The sequence below is a fragment of the Solea senegalensis genome, linkage group LG11, assembly GCF_019176455.1.
Source record: "Solea senegalensis isolate Sse05_10M linkage group LG11, IFAPA_SoseM_1, whole genome shotgun sequence".
NCBI classification, from domain to species: domain Eukaryota; kingdom Metazoa; phylum Chordata; class Actinopteri; order Pleuronectiformes; family Soleidae; genus Solea; species Solea senegalensis.
The window spans coordinates 13136639-13151504 of NC_058031.1; the positions used below are offsets into that span (position 1 = coordinate 13136639).

General features: G+C 42.2%; 2 protein-coding genes across 6 annotated transcripts in view; both read left to right on the forward strand.

The window, feature by feature from the left end:
* samd11 (sterile alpha motif domain containing 11) overlaps positions 1 to 14866 on the forward strand; it is a 1171052-nt gene that overhangs the window by 1099840 nt on the left and 56346 nt on the right. The gene's annotated exons all lie outside the window — the stretch shown is intronic.
* The window catches only part of fignl2 (fidgetin like 2), a 43284-nt gene that overhangs the window by 16947 nt on the left and 11471 nt on the right, over positions 1 to 14866 (forward strand). Inside the window, exons 1-2 of one of the 2 annotated variants that reach the window (XM_044038066.1) lie at positions 10045 to 10201; positions 11456 to 11596. In XM_044038066.1, the coding sequence (XP_043894001.1) occupies positions 11572 to 11596 (25 nt within the window). In that variant the 5' untranslated portion in view covers positions 10045 to 10201; positions 11456 to 11571. Of the gene's footprint in view, positions 1 to 10044; positions 10202 to 11455; positions 11597 to 14866 lie in introns of those variants that run through there. The other variant, XM_044038067.1, reaches the window with a different exon arrangement.

Sequence of the window (14866 nt, forward strand, 5' to 3'; positions counted from 1 at the left end):
TATGGTCTTAGTCACTAATTGATAGGTTGGCATGCAATGGCTATTGAAAAGTGTGGCATTTGTGGGTAGATGTCTTACTTATATGTGTGTGACTTTATGAACATGCAGTGTTTCAGGAAAGTGATATGAAACCACATATGATATTTTTCATCTCCATCATGCTACCTCACACCACATTGCAACATCAGTATTTGGTCAAATTCTCCATCTTTGTCTTGAGCAACATCTTTCTGATTAGCAAACCAGCCACCACCATGATGGTACGACATAATGAATCAGTTTTTGTACAGGCTCATGTTTGTGTGCGTGAAAAAAACCCAGAGAGGGTAGTGAGTGATCTCCAGGAAGTAATAGATCTCCCTGGTCAGTCGGAGCAGAATCCTGTCTCCTTGCACCAGGCCGGATCAGTGTGGTCATCTCTTCCCTCTTGGAACCAGATGCATTATTGATGGATGGCTGATTGGGAACTCAATTACACAGAGATTACTGGGCTGGCAGACACTGGGACACCGCTACCCTGTCAGAACGATTGAATTAGAGCACAGGAGAGGAGGGAAAGTGTCCTTCAGAGACGCCTCTCCTCTCTACAGACCTCCTGGGGATGCCAAACGGCCACAGCCTAGTTCATTCACTGACAGATGACCTTCCCAAGCTGGACAGCCTTCTCAAGGATGCTGCACAGAGTGGCGAGAATCTTATCGTAGGTTAACCAGTGTCCAGACAGTGTGGTACATTTAACGGCTTTAATTTATTTTATATATTTATTGACTTTATTTTATGATTTGTAATTGATGTACAGTTGGTGTGTGTATGTATGTCTGTGTGTGTGTGTGTGTGTGCACAAAACACGCTCATGTTTGCATGTTCCTGAGTTTCATTTGATGTTGCAAATGACAGCTGCTCGCTCTTTATTAGTGAAATGGATGCGATGATGAGAAAGGCTCAGGACGTGAATGTATGTGCATAGATATAGGCATTTCGCCACATCTCATTCATATAACATGGCCCACCTGAATGAGAATCATGCCTTGCAGGGTCGCATGCTATTACAAATTTAATGTGAAATCTGGATCGAAGAAGATGAGAGAAGGGGGCTTCGGGATCTGAAATGGAAACATTCATCTTCCTTTTCTGTTGGTCAGCAAATGTGTTTGAAGGGAAGGAAGAAGCAAGGCGAGAAAATACGATCTTGAAGACGAGAAATAATTTTATACCAGACCACATTGTGAAGCCTATTTCACCCTGTAGACCGGTACTGGTTATGCCAGGCTACTGTTTATTGCATTCATCATTGAAAATATGCAAGACTGATCTCATTTGTCTGTGACTTCACATTTCTGCTCCTACAACTTTTTCTTAGGAGGAAAACCCATATTTTAGACCGTCATTTACAGAATGCACGTTTTCTACCTGTATCATTAGCGAAGAAGGAACGTGTGTGATCATGGACAAGATTTTCCATTCCTTGTGTCTGCTTCTGTTGTTGCTATGTCAGGGTGTCAGCGAAGAGAACAAATCTAAAAAGAGATCATTGTTTGGGCTCGCGTTGTCAATGGAGACGGGGCCATTGCTTAGATTAGGTGGACAACAGGCAGCTTTCACCAGGCTCCTGCTTTGTCCAGGTCTTCTCCAACAGGATGGACCCTTTAGAAAAGACACCCTGGTGAGCTGTGCCCCGCTCTGTTGCCCCTGTCTCCCTGAACACTGGGCACAAGTTAGATCCAGGAGAAAAGGGTTAATAAAGAGTGGAGAATAGCCATTAGCTCCCTACTATCTAATGAAGGAGAAAATGGAGGGACCAATAGACCAACACAAACCTGTGTATAAACCTGACTGATTCACAATTCTAACTTAAACACAGCCACAGTCGTTACAGAATCAAACTGTCTATCCTTTATCTGTGTTATCTAATCTAACTCAACATGGAGTTAAGTTAGTGTGGGTATTTTTATTTGTCACCTGCATAGAGATACAGAGTAAAACATGCAGTGAAATGAGGGAGATTATTTTTCTCCATAGTGCAAACATAATATAATAAAGAATAAAAGTCTAGTGTTAAGTTAAATATGTAAAAAAAAAAAATCATATCTTTACATAAAAGTTGAACAATCTTGTACATTTGGTGTCCAAGCTGGTGAAAAATGATTTGCAGTTTGAATGAAGTGACAAGCTTGAGATAGAATAATGTTGTTTTTTTTTGGTTAAAAGTAAAGGATCGATACGGATAAAATTACTGGGGATGCAGATCATGGCCCAAGGAAGATATCATTTTGGTGATCCAGATTAGGGCTGCAATAGGCTGCAATTTCTGGATCATTGCAGATTAGGGCTGCAATTGATTACTCTATTAATCACCAACTATTTTGGTTGTCAATTAATTGGTCTGAATGTTTTAGTTTTTGTAATTAATTTTCAGCTTCTTAAATGTGAATTTACCCATATAACAAAGAAATTAACGGAATAATGTTTGCTTTGTAGACAACATGTTATCCTATATTTGCATTTTGGGAAACAAACAACATTTTTCAGTGTTTTCGAACATTTTGTTGAACTTTGTTAAACATACAACTAATTGATCAATTGAATAATATAATTGGCAGATTAATTGATTATGAAAACAATTGTTAGTTGCAGCCCCAATCCAGTTCCAGAGTCAAGATCAACAGTTGTGTGATCAACAATTGTGTGATAGGAGTAAGTTAAGCAGCAAGAAGATTGCTGGTTCACGTCCCGGTCCTTTCTGTGTGGAGTTGGACACTCTCACTCTCCCTGAGGTGACTGACTGGTGACCTGTCCAGATTGTACCCCACCTTTCGCCCTATGTCAGCTGGGATTGGCTCCGGCACCCCCTGCAACCCTCATGTGGAGGATGATGTGGTAGACAATGAATTTTCATTTTCAATTAGTAAAATATTCCGTCTCAGGTTTTTTCTGCCACACACATACTTTATCTGTCTAAAGCTTGTCATAAGTGAGACTGTTTTCACACAGGTAGGTACGTAGGTACTAATAAAAACAGTAAAAAAACTAAGTGTATAGTTTAAGGTGAATGGTGTGAGTGGAGTAAAAGAGCCGCATGGTGTGGGGGAGGAACAATCTCCTCAGTCTGTCAATGGAGCAGGACAGTGACAGGTGACCCTATTATTCATTTTGTAATAAACAAGTTACAGGTAATCTCAACTAACTGTGATAACTGACACAGAACTGCCCCAAACCGTGGTAAAAGTGAGTTGACAGAGTGGGCAGTTGTTGCTGCTGGGTGGGTTTTCAGTATGCGCTTGTCGCTCTATGTCTGCTTTGCAACACAAACAGAGCCCAAGGATAATGTTTCTTTCAAGCAGCAGAGTGGACCGACAGTCGTTGTACTGCCTTATGCCAAACGATGGAATCTATTGGATGATATTTGAAATAATGAATACATTCATGTAATCATGCTGCTGACCTATTCATGGTGAACGAGTGCTTGACATTATTTAAGGAAATGATCTTCATTATGTAAGCGTTTTTGCAAATTAGTGACAGTGACTTATAGCATCAATTTATGTCTTGTCCCAATATGTTTGCATCAGCTATCTTTTTTTCCTCATTTGTTGGACAGGAGTGTGTCCATATATTTGATCAGGTGTATCATATATTCATTATTCGATTGAAAGCAAGACTGTAGGTCAATGTGTGCATACATGAACAATGTGCCCTCAGTTCTGTGGTTAGAGTTGGACTCGAGGAACTCGGAGGTTAAATTTTGTTTATTGTCTCACTGACAGAAACTGCTGTTAGGCTGTAACTACTGGATTGGCTCGGTGTCTTTAATTACAGCTTAATGCTATCACTCTAAATGGAAACACACACAGATAAATTAAATCAGTGTTAATGTTAAGGATTCACATGTTCAACAGATTTAACTGACAGCCAATATGACTGTATACCTTAACGTAATTTGCAATTTAAATTCAATTGTGTGACCACTGTATGTGCAAAGACCTGTTTCCATGCCCCAGACGGCATGCCTGCGTTACACTGCAAGTTCAGGTTTCTCAGTTTCCAGGGTCACAGGTCCCTTTGCAGATTAACAACATGCATGGACGTGACTAGAGACCCTCTGACACCACAGGCTCATGCCAACAGTGTATGTAACAGAGAGAGTCCATGTGTGTGCAGGATGCGTTCAGTGATTGGCTGGCTTTCTCTGTTGCTCTTTTATGGCCATACGTCACGATCAGCGGCGCAAAAGGCAAAGTGACGAAGCATTTTTCTGTAAATATTACAAATACTAGATACATTTCTCTCTTGATGGAGGAAACAGTATACCTTTAAATAAACATCAAAACATTATCAGCTAAGTATTTTAGTCTTAGGGTTTTCACGTGCTGTCACGACTTGTCACTTCAGAGCACTAAATCTAATGTGTCTGTTACTTTTTGTGAATGACGTCCACTGTTTGTGTGTGTGTGTGTGTGTGTATGTGCTGCGTCAGTATCTGTGAGTGCTGTCAGTGTGTGGAGCCATGCCACAGGGTTTAACCCCTCCACATTGATCCCCAGGCTGCCTGGGGCTGCTGCCTAATTCTCCAATTTTCAGCTGTTAGAGATAGAATTCGAATAATAAACAGCTGAACACCCCCTTCTTAACCCCCCAACACACACACACACACACACACACAATCTGTCCCTTCCTCCACTGCTTGTCTTGGGTAGAGTTTCTCTCTCTGACCTAATCTCAGCAAAAGCCCAAGCATTCGCCCCCTACTCTAATGAAATGATATCGGTCAATTCTAAGAGCCTGGAGCTGATTATCACGTGAAAAACGCACACACACACACACACACACACACACACACACACACACGTGTACATTTGTAATTTGTAATTTGTAATTTATTTGTTGGCCTCATAGGCAAAGTGTGAATTCCCAGCTTTTCTACAAGTCTAATTCAAACACCAACTCATGCAACATTGGGCTTTAGATGCCGTCACAGGGGGCGAACAGAAAACAATTGACATATAATGTGTTTTCAAACACAAAGTGCAAAATTTGTTTTACATTTTTTTATTTGCAGACCTGCATGTAAGAATTTGGATGATTAGTTGCCTTTACGTATTGCTTTGGTGAAGGGGCGTTTGCACAGTTCTGGAAACAATTAGTCTCCTGAGGTCAGATCTCAGTCTCATGTCTTTGTTTGCTTAGATCGTCCAGATTCTTCACAGTTGTGATCTTCATTGTCAGATCCATAGTCTGCAGTTTTGTAATTTTATGCACGTCTTTTTGAAAAACAATTGCCATGTTTTAAAATTATTTCTAATATAATGTTTCAAATAAAATCCACTGAAAGTCCTCACAGCAGCTGCTCTTGAACATGTTAAAGTATGTACTATATGTTGGTCATCATTGCATCACTGTTTTGGCTCATAGGTGTATCATCTAGCGCTTGTGTTAAGGGCTGCAACTAACCATTATTTTCATAATTGATTAATATTTTCTCGATTCATTGAGTAATTGTTTGGTCCATAAACCGTCAGAAAATAAGAAAAAATGTTCTCAATGATGATGTTCTCAAATGCCTTGTTTTGCCTTAATGTTTTATTTGTTATATGGAGCAAAGACCAAATCAGAACATATTCACATTTAAGAAGCTGAATTCAGAAAACTTGTTAAAAAACTGATTATTTGATTATGAAAATAGTCAAAACATTGTTTTGTTTTGTTTAAGCCTTGCTTAAAGCTTGGCTAGGCTTACTCCATGACATTTTTCTGATGATGGATGACCCCAGACTGAGATTATTCTACTGTACTTTCATCATAGAACTGCACCTTTGACTCTGTGAAGCTGCTCAGCATATCTTGCTTAGCTAATCACTCTGTGGGACTGTGTTGCATGCAGATTTTCATTTAATCAAATTGGATTTAAGCCTGATTCATCAATTTGCCGTGACGGAATCAGCTGACACACTTAACAGTTCTTCTCTGGGCGAACAACCTGCTGAATGGAGGTGTTGAACTGACATGGCCCGGAGTATGAGGTCAAACACTAGCGTGTTGACCTGTAGCCTCTGTCCATTCAGGAGTCATTTTCAGCCAGTCATGGCTCTTTTTCCTGCCTCTCATATCTCTCCATTAACCTCCAATCATCAAGGCACCTTCACAACCTCCCATTTCTGACAGAAACCATGTACCCCAGGGTCTGCTGCCCTGAATGTACTGAGTGTTTGGGGAGCCTGGGATGTCACAAGTGTGCAGAAATATCTTAATACAGGAAGGGGGCGGGATCTCTGAGACGGACACCTGTCAAACTCGCTCATGTTGGACAGGAACTAGTCTGTGCAATCCTACTCGCTCAGTTTTTCCTTTAAACTCTCTTTCAGTCTTATTTTTTCTCTCAGGTTGTCTCTTGTCCTGGGGCCGTGAAGTCTTTTGTGCTTCAGTAGTGCTGGGCTCAGCATGCAGCCTGTGTCCACACTCTGCAGCCTCAGCACTAATAAGGCAATAGAGTGATAGAGAGTGGCAGAGTTGCAGGCTTTCAACATCCCTACTCAACCGTACCCTCGCCTAACCCCCCACAGAGACACCATTAGCAAATCATTGAGGAGCCCATATTAAGGAAAACATTAAGGACTCTAATTGTGGTTCTGAACTGGGACTCATTGAGTGTGTTAAGTTTTGTTACCATTCCTTAATGAGTTGCAGTGTTTCCTCCAATGGGTTTATTGCCCTACATTCCAATTCAAGTCATGTCACTGACCACTGGGGCATCACCTGAAATAGCTCAACCCACATGTCTTACAAAAGAGTATTCTCAGAGGCCATGTGTTTAAAGGGTAATTACAGTCTATTTCAACTTGGCTCTTGTTTTTGTACTTTGGGTCATTATTTATGTCGAGAATTGTGTTCACTTAAGTAAGTAAAACTAACAACGACACCAGCCATGATACAAGAAAGTCAGATCGTTTGAGAAACATGTACAAGTCATATGATTAGACTGAGAGTGAGGCAACATCAAACTGTGACCTGACATTCAGCTCAATGTTGAACCAAGGAAGCGGTAGATGGATGCAAATAATAAGACACTTTGCCCTTTAACTGAGTGACATCACTGTATTACAAGCTCTTAGCAAAATGTCAGAACATTGTATCACTATATATAATATCTTTGGGCTTGTCATACAGCAAATACCTTCCATAGTACTGTCAAATGTTCACATGCTTGTAATGCTCTGGACATAAAACATATGACCACAATGTCCCGATCCATTTTCACACGGCCCACTCACGCTGTATGCTCACTTGTGGTGGAGAGGTGTGAGTGTGGGTGGCATCCCGTAGAACTAGTGTGGGAGTGTGGCAGGGAAACTCGACTGGAACACTGGCTCCATGTAACAGGAGGAGATGACTGGAGCATGTGGCCCTCAATGTGGTGATAAAAATAGCCTGACAACTGTGTGTGAAGAGCAAGTAAATTGAACTGGTAGAGCACCTGACCGGGAGATAAATGGAGCCCAGAAATATTTTTTGAAACATTTGTGACGTAAGTATTGGATCATTAGCACATTGGATACATACTTTATATGTTATACTATTTATTGTAATATTTACTAGAACTATTGAGCTATTGCAATTTTTGGACATTGATGACTTTGACAAATTTCATGGCAGAAAAGATCTTGGTGGAGAAAACAATATGTCCATTCTTACTTGTGTGACCGTTTTGATTGTTTGGTGTCAGTACTCCCCTCCAGTGAGTTGTGTTCAGTGTCACAAACAGTGTACATCACACATTAGAGGAAGGCACCAATGAGAGCACTGACAGTATCATTGTGGTTACACTTTTTTATCATTAACCTAAATTGCTTTTCTGTGATCAGATTGCTGTCGCATTCTGCCTGCCCACTTGTAAGTACAGGTGTAAATACAACCGAGGATGGATTGTTATCCGATCTGCCAAACCACTTTGGGAGGTAGTCAGAGACGCATTGTGGCCATATTGAACTGAAGTGTAACTGTACTAAGTCTCTGATGCGTCTCCACTCCACCCACAACAACTACGTGAGCGGAAATAGGTTGGTGGCTCCGAGCACAGCTAAAGTGACAACAGGACTGCACAGTCTCCTCTGCTTTTGTCAATTTTCTGCTCGTCATAGACAACTTCTTCACCTGCTTTGAAAAGCTAAGAGGACTCCAAACAATAGCGCAACTTCACGTGCGGCTAAGGTTGTTGATATGACACAGAGGGGGAGGTGACCGTGATCAGATAGCAATTGGATCTCGATGTGGACACCGGAGGCACATGTTAATACCACGTGTAAAGGCATGTGGTGAACTGCTACCCAATCGCTATCTGATCACAGAAAACGCATTCTAATGCCAGGTGTAAAGGGAGCCTCTTAGATTTGTCTCCTGTGACCACATGTGATAGGATCTCATATCCACAGGCTGTATGCAAATACAAAAGGATGTCTTTGTATCCGTGCAAGTGACCAGTAGAGAAAGAAAGAAAAGACTCAGGAGCTCTACTCACCCTGTTGTGACATGAAATAAGCTTGTAATCGTTGGAAAAAAAGAAATTGTGAGTTGATTTGTGTTAATAATGTGGAGGTTTTGGCAATAAGAAGTGTACAAATACTGTGGAAAAAAACTGCAGCAGGATGTCAGCAGAGGAGGCGGTCTCTACATCCAACCTGAGGACAGATTGCATTCATGCATACTCGAGAATGTGCTCACATGTGTCCCCAAAACAACCTCCAATGTTGTTTTTGTGATCATATCTGAAGATGCATTCAGGACACATTGGGGACACAAGGTCTGGATTCCATATCAATCATATAGTATGACAGTTTTTGATCAGGGCTGTTTGAGGATAGGAGGTTTATAGTGCTCTTTCATCAGGGACGGAGCTCGCTGTTAATCAGTAAATACTCTAAGCACACTGTCTTTTTCAGCTTTTAAAATGTGGTTGGTACAGAAGATGTGACAGGTGGGTGTGGCGACACTTTTGACAGAGCTGAGCTGAGTAAAAAAAAAAAAACTCTTTCAAAATAAAACATGGGTATGCAGTTATTGGTATTTTTGAGCCTGGGTGAAACTGCTACCAACATTCCAATAACCAGTGTTCTCCTGAATCTATTGTGTGTAAATTGTGACAAGGCGAGAAGAGAAAATCACACCATAGCCCTCAGTGATAATGTTGAAGTGGTCACTATTATGCTGTTCTTACTTAAAAATCAACTATTTAGATGATTCAATTGATGTAATAAATTATATTTTGCGCAGTCCAATGTTAAGAATAAGGACCATTAATGATCATTTATGCTAATGTCCAAAGGATGAATGTGTGTCTCAACGCTGCACGAGAAATAACACATCTCTGGCAAAAATACTGCTGTCGAAGAAGAAATTAGTGTGTTCACCGGGGTCTTACATCATCGATGCCGATCGGAGCCGCAGCCAATAAAAACCTGCGTGCATTGCACAGTCATTTAACCTGCGAGTAAATGCCAATTTAACACATTCCACTGATGAAATTCCATTTTTTTGGGGTATAAGTGATATCTTTTGTGCATTTGAGCAATTTGTTATACTTATACTTAAGTTATACTTTTAATGAGTGATAAGTAAATGGTTCACTTTTTAATGCAACTTCAGCTGGACAGATGAGAATTAAAAGATTGTGTTTTTGTTGTTTTTTTTTAAATCACAGAGAAACAATCTGACCACTGTTCCTTTAGCTCTTAATCTTCTGGGAGCAAACCCATACTTAACTGGTGTTTTCCCTCCGTCCAAAAGTCTCTTTCTCTCCTGTCATCTTCAGTGTGAAGCCCTTTTCTCTTCCAGATCAGAATTGGTCAGTCCTCCACCCTTGTGTTGCCCTCCCCTCATTCTCTCTCTCTCTCTTTCTCTCTCTCTCTCTCTCTCTCTCTCTCTCTCGCTCTCCCCAGTTAAATACTTTTAGCATAAAAAGGGAGAGGAGAGGGAGGAGAGATCCATGGGAGGGTAGCTGAGTGCTCATACTGTTGTCACTGACCAGAGAGAGAGAGAGAGAGGGAGGGAGGGGGAGAGAGAGAGAGAGAGAGAGAAAGAGAGAGAGGAGTTGTGCAGTTGTGTTCCATATCTGTGGAAAAAGCATAGCCGTGCACACACAGGGGTCTGTGTTCTACTCCAGGGATTATCTTAGTGCTTTCAGATCTGATGGAGGACATGCAGGCATGAATAGGTAAGGCTGACTGCTTTTTCTGCATCTCTGTCTTGATCTGCTGTCATAGCCCACTGTTCTTCCCGCTGTTTGACTTGCCTCCTCTGAAGTTGGAAGAGGATTCGGAGTTGAGCGTGGTGAAGAGGCTTTCTCCCTTCAGCCTCTCTCTGAACTGTGCATGGACAGAAGTGTTGGTTTGCTGCAGCAGTGGAGTTAGTAATTCTGTGCTGTGTGTTAAAAGTTGACTGTCAGTTAGAGTGGAGGGGGTCATAGTCGAAGGCGGTGTTGAATCTGAAGCCTGTTGGTGTTCAGGGTCAGCCGTGTGGTCGTTGCGTAATTTCTTGTCCATGAGTGAATGTATATTGGTAACTTCCCTGCTGTTATATTTGCACATGCTGACCCTCTGTTACTTAAATGTGTTAAAGCACTAGATCTCATTGTGTTGCATGAGATAAAACAGTGGTGTCTAAAAGTTGGTTGATATATTTGAGAGTTTAGGAGGTTTTTAATGTTTTGTTTGTTTTTAAATGGCTAATGTATGGCCATTACTAAAACATAACACAACAATAAATGAATAATAAAACATGTCTATTTGAGGAAGAGATATTTTCACTTTATTTAAACACTGGAATTTCTTTGTCTATACTATAGACTTACTATTAAAAATAGTGAGGATAAATATTGTTCTTTGGTGTGCACATAATTCAGAAAAAACAATAAAAAAAACAATGTTCAGACGGTTGTTTTAATATTATGGATAAAAAATTAATAAAACCATAGATATTTTGGAATAAAATGCCTGTAATCTGTGCATGCATAAAATGACATGTGTCAATGCAGGAAACATTTTTCCAATGTTTCGCATGTAGTTCCAGAACTATTTGGTCTCCTAAGAATGCAGACTTTATTGCCCAGTGCACAGAGCAATGGTATGCATGAGTCTTTTTGTGAGGCAGATTTAGAAAGCCCTCTTTAGAGGCTGGAGGCTGCAGCTTCACAATCAGCTTAATGCCTGCCTTATAATGAGTACTCTTGTGTGTGTCAATTTGGCAGAGTGTATGGGTGTGTGTGCGTGTGTGTGAACTCTTGCTTTTGTTATGTTGATAGTGTTCTCAGGTTGGTCTGTAATTTTCTAACATAGACTGAATTGTGGTGTGTGCGTGTGTGAGTATGTTTAGGTTTGCTGCGTGAATGGTCAGTTGACGTGTGAGTGTTTGTCCAGACATTGTGCAGCAGCCTGTAACTGCTTCACCTCTCTCTCTCTCTCTCTCTCAGGGTTGTTCTGTTGTCAGTGCGAGCTCATGCCAGTGATGGACTGCAGCCGGGTGGATACTAACCTCAGCTGGTATTCACAAAACAGCATTCCTCCTAACTGAGACCAGCTCCACAGAATGCTGAGTCCCATTGTCCCCTATCGTGAGTACACTGCACCCTTCTGTCTATGTACCCCGCTGCATGTCACACCACACAGCCCTATTTGACTTAGTTGGACTTTGCCTGAATCAATGGTCTCCCTACTTGGAAAGTAATCAGCAATGAATAGCATTTTTTGCAACTTACAGAAGTAAAAATGCACAGGTAAAGGTGGGAAAATGAGATTAACCTGCCGTTGCTGTTACATTCCTAAGGGAAATGTAACAACAACATGTGGGCACTGGTCCCAACTGAATATTTCATCATCAGGCAGAAGACACCAATTTCAGGGAGAAAGGGGGACTGAGGGAGACTGGAGAGCTAATGGTTAAATCAGCAGAAACCCCTCAGTTCTTCCACTGTAATTTTACCAATGCAGCTCAAGACCCACCACCGCTCCCTTCTGCCCTCCTCTGTCTTTTCTTCCTGAAATGCTGACCTAATAACTGTTGTGTCCAATTTTGGCCTCCTCCTTTCTCACCCACCCACCAGCTTTCATTTGAGTCCTGTGCACTGACTCTCCAAAACAGCATTGTTTGCTGGTCAGCATGGGGCTGCCTCCATGGCCTCGACTTCAGCAGCCCCTTTTTATCAGCTCTTTAACTTGCCTCAAAAGAGCATTATTGGATTGACAGTTACAAGAAAAGGGGGAAATCACATAGAAAGGATAATGTAAAACCTATTACTTGATAATTGATGGTAAAAGTTTAAATTTGCAAAAAAAATGCGATGTAGTGGCAGCGTAAAGCAAGTGTGTGGGTGTGTGAATTAAAACCAGATAAAACAGTGTGACCAAAACAACATGAGTGGAGGTTTGACACTTTTTTTGTGCTGTTTGTGAATATCTTTATCTCATCAGATGAGTGGAATTTAGCATCGCTACCAGCCGAAAAAAGTATTTGACCTTGTGTTGTTATGGAACACGTCCTCTCACAAGTGGCTCGTGGTTGATTTATTGTCAGTTCTCCCAGAACATTTTAAGTTTTCCCATTAAATTATGTTTAAAACTGCAAATCCAATAAGAGTTACTTAATCAAATAACACTGTCTTTTCATCTGCATGCTTGCAATGCCTTTTACCAACACTTGTTTTACTAGTCATTCCATCAGCTCCCTGCACCCTACTAGTCCATGGCGCCTCAATGCACTCCATGCTGCAGCAGCCAGTGGACAGAGCGTCCAAGAATCTCACAAACTGCTGGTGGAATAGTTAGCATGCCTTCAGAGCCGGCACACTGCTGGTCCTTCACAGGCAGTCCTCCAGAACATTACGTTCCGGCCTTTGTGTGTGAATAGCTTTTATGATCAGGACACACAAAGCTAGTTTTCATCTGCTCTGTTTGGCAGCTTGATGGTTTTTTTCATGTACATAGCAGCCCTGTTTTGAGATTGCTTCAAGACAGTCTGCCAGTGTGTTTGCGTGTAGACAGAGGGATCGTATGCAACGCTCTTTACTCTCAGAGCAGTGACACACAAACACAACCCTGTGCTTGCTGGTGACACTGCCGTTCAATGTCTTTTAGTTAAAGAGTGTAGTCATGATTCTACAGAACAAAAACGGACTGTGAGGCACTTTGCATTTGTGCAGGACATGTGAAGACTCTCACATCCATGTTGAAATTCCCTTTGTGGGAATAACGAGCATTCCAACATCCAAGCCTGATTTCTGACTCCTGCTGTTGGCATTTCTGCCCCGGCACATCGAACCTGTGTATGAAAGGTGACACACTGTTAGGACAGGTATACGCCCATTGACACACTTCACTCTTTGTTATGGGGTCTGCTAAAACATGTCCAGTCTCAGTGACTCAGATATCACATTCAGCCAGTCTCTGTGTGCTTCTCTCTTCCGGCCTTGGTCCTCCAGCCAGTGCAGAGGACTTCAAGCTGGGGCAAGTAGCCATGGCTGGACCTGAGGAGAAACCTGAGAGAGATTCCAGGGGCCATAGATACTCCTGGAGGGATTTGGTGCAAAGAATCTGTAATCTGCACTTCAAACACACTCTTAAATCAGTCCCAGGCCGCCAACCCAGGAGTGCCCTAACTCTTGTTGCTGGAGGGGGGGGGCTGCTGGTCTTGTGATACCTTTTCTTTTAAAACAGTACACACACACACACACACACTCAGGGAAACCGCACACAGTCCAGATCTGGCAGTTTTTATAGCTCTCCTCTGACTGACCCCTCTCCCTCCCTGGCTCTGTTTTTATGTTTTGTACAAGTGTCTTTGTGAATGACTCAGCCAAGTCATGGAGTAGTTTGTATAGAAAAAAGGAGGAGAGCATCTCATCCTGGGCCCCTGAAGGAGCTAGTTGGAGGGCCATGCCAGCATCTTTGTCGGCAGAGAGGTATGAGTGGTGCAGCGGAGGGGGCCTGAGGCCCTTGTGTAAACACACAGCCTGCTAAAGCGTGTGTGAAGAAGAGCCAGGATCGTTAGTGCGGGGTGTGAATGGGCTCTAATTAGCCCCTAGTATGTGTGTGGTTGTGTGTATATTTGTGTGCCTCTGTTGCCACAAGAAAAGAAGGTTAGGGACCCAGAGCCCCATGAGTCCGCTGGCCCTCTGCTCTGTCTCTCTGAGGGTTCATCGGCTCATTAAGGAGACCTCTGCTCCCATTAAGGGCCAAATTAAGAAGCAGGGCGGTGAAGCTCATTTGGATGGCAACACTTCACTGAATTCCTGAGGCAGCAGAATTCACAGCTCGACAATGAGACACAATGTTTTTCAGACCAGCGCAGCTAATTAGTAAATGACTGCACTTGAGAAATGACATACTTAAATTGTTGTGCCATAAAGTGTTTGTAGTGCAGTGATCATAAAATGCGCTGCCATAGCAGGGACTGCGGGTGTTTTATATACTGAGCTTTATCTCATTTGTGTGCGCACTAACAGAAAACAACAAATCCCAGAGCTGTCCATGTGCCAAGAGTATACGCTTGGAGCGCGGAGGGGCCGGGGGAGTTGGGCATTCTCAAAGAAGAGAATGCAACATGCTTACTGGAAACGGGGGAATAAGGGAGGAGCAGAAGCAGAGAAATAGGGAAAGAAGGAGATTGCAAGAAAAAGACAGAGCTGAAAATGGTGAGATAGAGTGGAGATTGGACTAGTGAGACAGATGGAAGAGGTGATTGGTCATCACAGAGCCTTAGGACAGCTGTTCTTTGATATATTAGTGGACACAAAGCCAGCCTGCAGTCACAGAAAATAGGAACCCTGTTTTTCTTGAAGGGGTGGGGGGTGGGGTGTTCGCCATTTGTGGACGTGCGTTAGCAGGCT